Source organism: Tiliqua scincoides, chromosome 1, assembly GCF_035046505.1.
Source record: "Tiliqua scincoides isolate rTilSci1 chromosome 1, rTilSci1.hap2, whole genome shotgun sequence".
Lineage (NCBI taxonomy): Eukaryota > Metazoa > Chordata > Lepidosauria > Squamata > Scincidae > Tiliqua > Tiliqua scincoides.
Genome location: NC_089821.1, coordinates 150,491 through 156,490, shown reverse-complemented (window position 1 = coordinate 156,490; position 6,000 = coordinate 150,491). Strand labels below are relative to the sequence as shown.

Sequence of the window (6,000 nt, the reverse complement as noted above, 5' to 3'; positions counted from 1 at the left end):
TTCTGTTTTTTGCACCGCACTCCGCTGGCCATTCCTCATCCAACGGTGTATGCCGGGGTAGCTCCTAACCCCGTGATGTTAGCGCATCTTCCCTCCAGGGTGCGTCACCCCCCCGCGCATCACCTGGTGCGGCCTGCACCTCCCTAGCGACGCCAGTGATGGTGGGTACTGTATGTTTTTAAAACTGCTAGTTATAAGAGAAACACAACATGTATTGGCTTATGTGGTTCTGAAATATAGAGTGTTTTTTTGCAGCATGACCTCTTTCAGTCCATGCATAGACAGGTCTGCATCTAGGCTGAAGAGGCCCAAATGCCGTAGCCTTTCATCATAAGGTGCCCCAGCCCAGTAATCATCTTAGTTGCTCTGTTTTGCACCTTTTCCATTTCCACTATGTCTTTTTTTGAGATGTGGTGACCAGAACTGGATGCACTCCTCCACATGTGGCCAAGCAGAGAACCCCCAACAGGAGCTTAGGAAGAAACATGGGGAAGAGGAACAAATTTAATTGGGTTCTGCATCGCTTGTGAATGAATGTCTGAAGCAGGGAAGTTTGTCTCCCGAGAGGGGAAACCCAGAATGACTTTGTTGATGACCAGGCCAAGTCTATCTGTTGGTGTGGCGTGAATGAGCTCTTTTCCTCGCTCACTGTAAAGCCGTGTCTGCACAAGCAAGCCAGTTTCACTTGGAGGACTTCCCTCCATCATGTCATTCATACATGTTAGTAGGAGTACGTCTAAACTAGCTCTGATGTGCAGTGTATGTTGCAGCTATATTACCAAGGGCACCATTATAAAATGCTTAAAAGCAGAGTATGATTCTGTAATTGTCAAGGCATTCCACTATTCCTTTTCTCTTATGTTCTCAACTTTATTTGCATTGGAACTTTCTGCCTGCTGGACTCTGTCTCATAGGTCCCTTCCAACGCTATGATTCTACCTTTCAGCCACACCGACCCATTCTTTTCGGGGATGTAGGTTTAGGACCCCTATATTAACTATTATTAACTCCAGGCTGACACAAATTTAAGGGTAAAAGTTTTAGTTTTGTCTATACTCTGGTAGGCTTTCAAGACTCTTTATGGCTAAGGACACAGTTAAACTGGAGTCATTGTTCTCCAGAACAGTGCTATCCATCTCACAATCTTCTCTCTGGGGCCATCTTGAAGGCAAACACATGTTGTGTTGTCCCTATATAACTGAGCATCAAAACCAGTTTATTTAATGAAAAGCTGCTTTTGGCAAAGGGGAAAAGCAGCAGGAAAGAGTGCTTAATTAACCTGATAATTTTTCTTTAACAACCTGATGATTTTCCACTCTGGAATCAACTGGTGACTTTTACCCCTGCAGAATTTTTAAAATGGTGCCATGTTGGTACATTTAATGTGCACTTAGCCTTTTATTGACCTCAGCAGTAAATACTTAGGTATGCCAATGGAACACAAAAGCATTAAAACTTTGGCTGGACTAGTTCTCAAATCTGTTGTGAAGGGCTGCAGTAAATCGAAGGGAAGGGAAGAAATATATTGCAAGAGAACATGACTTTGTCATGTAAGACAAGCTGTTTTCTGTCTGTCTGTTTTCATTTTCAGTATACAGTCAACCAAAGTGTGCAGGGTCATTAAAATTAACAAACAGATAAAATGTCAAACCAAAAGCGTGATCAGTGTTCACAATCTATTGAATAATGGGTTATGATATAAATTCTGCACATTAGATTTTGAAATAATCAACTACTGCTGGAGAGATTTGACTTTCTGTATTCTCTATTTAAAGAGTTTATCTGCTAGTCTAATCAAGCACTATCAAGTTACAGCAGCTCGTCTTTGGCTTAAATTAGTTGCCTAAAATGCTCACAAAGTATTAGCCAAAGAAAGGGTTTGCAGGGCAATTTCAGATTGTAGGGCTCGCTGGATGTGAAAGAACCAGGGGAACCAGCAGTGTGATTACGATGACAAGGGTGATTTAAATGCTACAAAAACTATCATGCTGATCTAATGAAATATTTTAACCATGATCCATTTTAATGCTTTATTCATTGATTAAAAGAATATACATTTAACATAAACCATACAACATCAGTCATCAAGTCAAACACTCAGCTGGTTTCCTTACACTTTCTGTCAGGAGTTACTTTAGTCTGATCACATTTATAAGATAAAATCTCACCACATCTGGCATTTACACACACTGTGCCAGTGGATTCACTCTACTGATGTACATATAAAATCCGCATGGTATGTGCTCACTGGAGACAAAACAGTGCACACCTGTCAAAAGGTCATTTTAATATAAGATGGTAAAACCATTTGTAAAACACATATAAACTTTTCCATAAATAGAATCATATCTGGACATCTGTTGCATAAATTGTGTTTTCCAAAGCTTACAATATGGCAGCCAGGTCTCAGCACTGCTGGGCACCCGCGTTGGCCACTCACTTTATTATTGCAGACTGTCCTTTAACATTAAATGCACAACATTCGTACCACTTAAAACTTGGGTCAGGTGGAAGTCTCACAGAGACCACGTCTGTACCGCGGTTGCCCTGAAACAGTTTAAATCGGCTTTTAAAGCCTCTCAGATATAACAAGATTTTAAAACATACTTCATGGAATGTTCTTCATGCATCATAGCAGCTCATACCTGTGATAGAACCAGGTTTGCATCTGTTTTCCTTTCCTTCCTTTACATTCACTATTCACAGTGAAACAGGTGCATGTTCAAGAGTTCTGAGGTTGCTGACTGAGCCACAGCACAGCTGTGTACCACAGGTCGAAATTCGACCTTATATATTACAATCTAGCAGTATCTGGCTAGCCAGAAATTGGCCGGCCCTGCCAGCATGTGGGCACTTCTTCGTTTTAATCTATTCTTTGGCAGCTGACACAGGCGCTGACAGAGAAAATCCAGTGACTTAGTTGCTAGGGATTTCACGACTAATGTTTGTTTGCAAGCAAAGCAGACTTATAAATTTATATCTAAACTGTTATGGTTTTACCCCATCGGAGTGTATAGACTTAGCATTTCATTTTAAATCTGGGCCCAAAGCTAACTTGTACAGAGAAGCTGACAGACCACGAGAAAAAGAAGCTACAATTCATTTACGATGAAGCTACAACTTAGAGCTTTCAGAGTCGGGTAAACATCTGAAGAAGCTACACAGTGCAAGAGACGACAGCTTCATATTTAAGGAGGAGATTGCAGAGTGGTGAAATTCCATGCTTCAGATATTGTACGCAAAAAAAAGCAAAAGGTTTACAATAAATGGTATTGGATAGTCTTGATTTCCTTTTAAAGCCTAAGTAGCATGCTACCAGATTACATGACAATGACTGCATTCAGATCCACTGGGCTATGGATAGTAAAAAGATTATTGGCTCCTGAGCACAAAAACTCCGACAATAGTAAAATCAGTGAAGTTGCAGAGTTACTCAGTACAAAAAGAAAGTGAGCCGGCAACCTCAGACAACCTTCGGCCACAACTGAGTTTTGTTTTTTTAAGACAAGTTCATTAACCGTGAAAGCCCTAAACGTTGCCACTTTCAGCTTCTAAACCAATACCCGACTACGTTCTTTGATCAAGAAGTAGAATATACATCTATATAGCTAATACTGATTAAACACGGCACAAGAGGGGTTAATTCACACTACTGAAAAACATAATAGGACCCTACTTGCATATGTAACCACAGGAACTGTAAATCAAGAGAGCTAAATGCCTTCACTGAAGCTTTGCATTTCTCGGTAAAAATGACGTGTTGGTTCAGTGAAGACACTGAGTAGTTCTATGTCCATGACTGCATGCCAAGGTCGACCCAGTCCAAGGGACACCTGCTCAATGAGGTTATGCACTGGGTCTACGTCCTGATCGGCCAATTCGCCCTGGTCAAAATCAATGCTTTCTTCTGTGACTTCAAGCACTTTCAGATCAGCGCCACGAAGACGGGCAATTGCAATCAGGTTGTGTGCCCAAACTGTGTAACCTGGAACACAGAGCCAAACATTAATATTCTACTCCAGACTACCTGTACCCCAGAATACATTAATATTCCATCCCAGAGACTACCACTGTACAGGTAATGCTGCCCTGTCTCCTCTTTCTACCTAGCAGTTTCATGGAAGAGTTTCTTGTGAGAAACCTCTCCAATAAGTGATTGGTTATTTCCTCAAAATTATGGATGTCCTATACCAACAAATAGTTTTACTATTTAACTTCCATGGAGCTGCCTCTTTGTCGTTCCCCAAGATTTTTGGGTAGTTGGGGAAGCAAGCACCCTTATCAGAAATACATTTGCATAGCACATCTCATAACATTCCTGACACCATAAAATTTCAGCTGATCAAAAGAATCTATTGGAAAATACAATTACTATAAATGAAATAACAGAAGTGATCAAAAGGCAAAAACTCCAAAAAATGCCAGGCCCTGATGGATTACCAGTCAAATATTACAAGAAATTTGAAGTACTGTTGTTGTCATTCAAAAAAGTGATTGATGATATATGGGAGACTGGAGAAATACCTATCTCATGGAAGGAAGGAACAATTACTTTGATACATAAATCAGACATGGATGAAAAAGAAATTAAAAACTATAGACCTATTTTGCTTTTAAATACAGATTATAAAATTTTTGCTTCGATTTTAGCTACAAGATTTTAAAAAATATTAAATCAAATAATTAAAGAAGATCAAACTGGTTATTTACCAAAAAGACAACTGAAAAGCAATGTGAGAGCTATAATAAACATACTGGAATTTTCTGAAGTGCATCCAGATAAGAAATTAGCTCTAGGGTTTTTAGACACCCAGAAAGCCTTTGACAATTTACATTGGGACTTTATGATTGACTGTCTTCAAGAATTACATTTTGGTCCAAAATTTATTAAGATAATAGAAGGAATATATTCAGATCAAAAAGCAAAGATAAGAGTAAATGGAGAATTGATGAGCAAGATCAACATTCAACAAGGAGTAAGACAAGGTTGTCCACTTTTACCACTGTTGTTTATTTTGACACTAGAAATGTTGAATAATGTAATAAGATAACAGGATGAAACCGCTTAAAATTAAAAGTAAAGAATACAAATTACAAGCGTTTGCAGATGATTTGGTATTTATCTTGGAAGATCCACTTAACTCCATAGAATTTTTGATAGAAAACTTAAAAGAATATGGGGAAGTGGCAGGTTTAAAAATAAATTACCAGAAGACCAAAATGATACTTAAAAATATAAAAGTCAATGATATAGAACGATTAAAAGAATTTGGACTACAAATAACAAACAAAGTAAAATATCTAGGAATTATAATTACCAAAAAGACAAGTACATTAATGGAAGACAACTATATTAAATTAATGAAAGAAATAAAAAAAGATTTGGAGAAATATAATAAACTACAATTATCCCTAATGGGAAGAACAGCTCTATTGAAAATGAAAATATTACCAAAATTAATGTTGTTATTCCAGACTATTCCGATTATTTTGAAGAGAACCTTTTTTGAAGAAATGAATAAAATTACTACAAAATTCATCTGGCAAAGTAAAAAACCGAGAATAAGACAGAAATTACTTCAAGAGGATAAAAAAAGAGCAGGATTTGGATTACCAGACTGGGAATTATATTATCAAGCGGCAGCCCTAAACTGGATAAAAGATTGGGGACTCATACCAAATTCCAAAATTTTAATTTTAGAAGCACGTGATTTACAAACAGGCTGGCACGCACTCCTGTTTTATGATAAAGTCAAACAGCATGGATATTTTAGACAACACATTTTAAGAAGATCTTTAATTTAGATATGGGAACAGATAAAATACAAGATATACTCTAAATTACCCAGATGGATAAAACCGCTTGAAACAGCAACTAATCCGAACTGGATTAAAAAAAAACAAAATAAATCATACAACGATCTGTTGAATATTAAAGGAGAGATCTTAAGTAAGTTTGAGTTAGAAGAGAAAGGAATAAAATTGGACTGGTGGAATGAA

The 6,000-nt window shown here is 37.8% G+C and overlaps 1 protein-coding gene across 1 annotated transcript in view; it reads right to left on the bottom strand.

Annotated features, from left to right (window-relative positions):
* Window positions 1–2,016: 2,016 nt before the first annotated feature.
* Window positions 2,017–6,000, bottom strand: part of FBXO33 (F-box protein 33) — a 33,973-nt gene continuing 29,989 nt past the window's right edge. Inside the window, exon 4 of the mRNA XM_066634710.1 lies at window positions 2,017–3,985. Within this exon, the coding sequence (XP_066490807.1) occupies window positions 3,714–3,985 (272 nt within the window). The 3' untranslated portion in view covers window positions 2,017–3,713. The remainder of the gene's footprint in view (window positions 3,986–6,000) is intronic.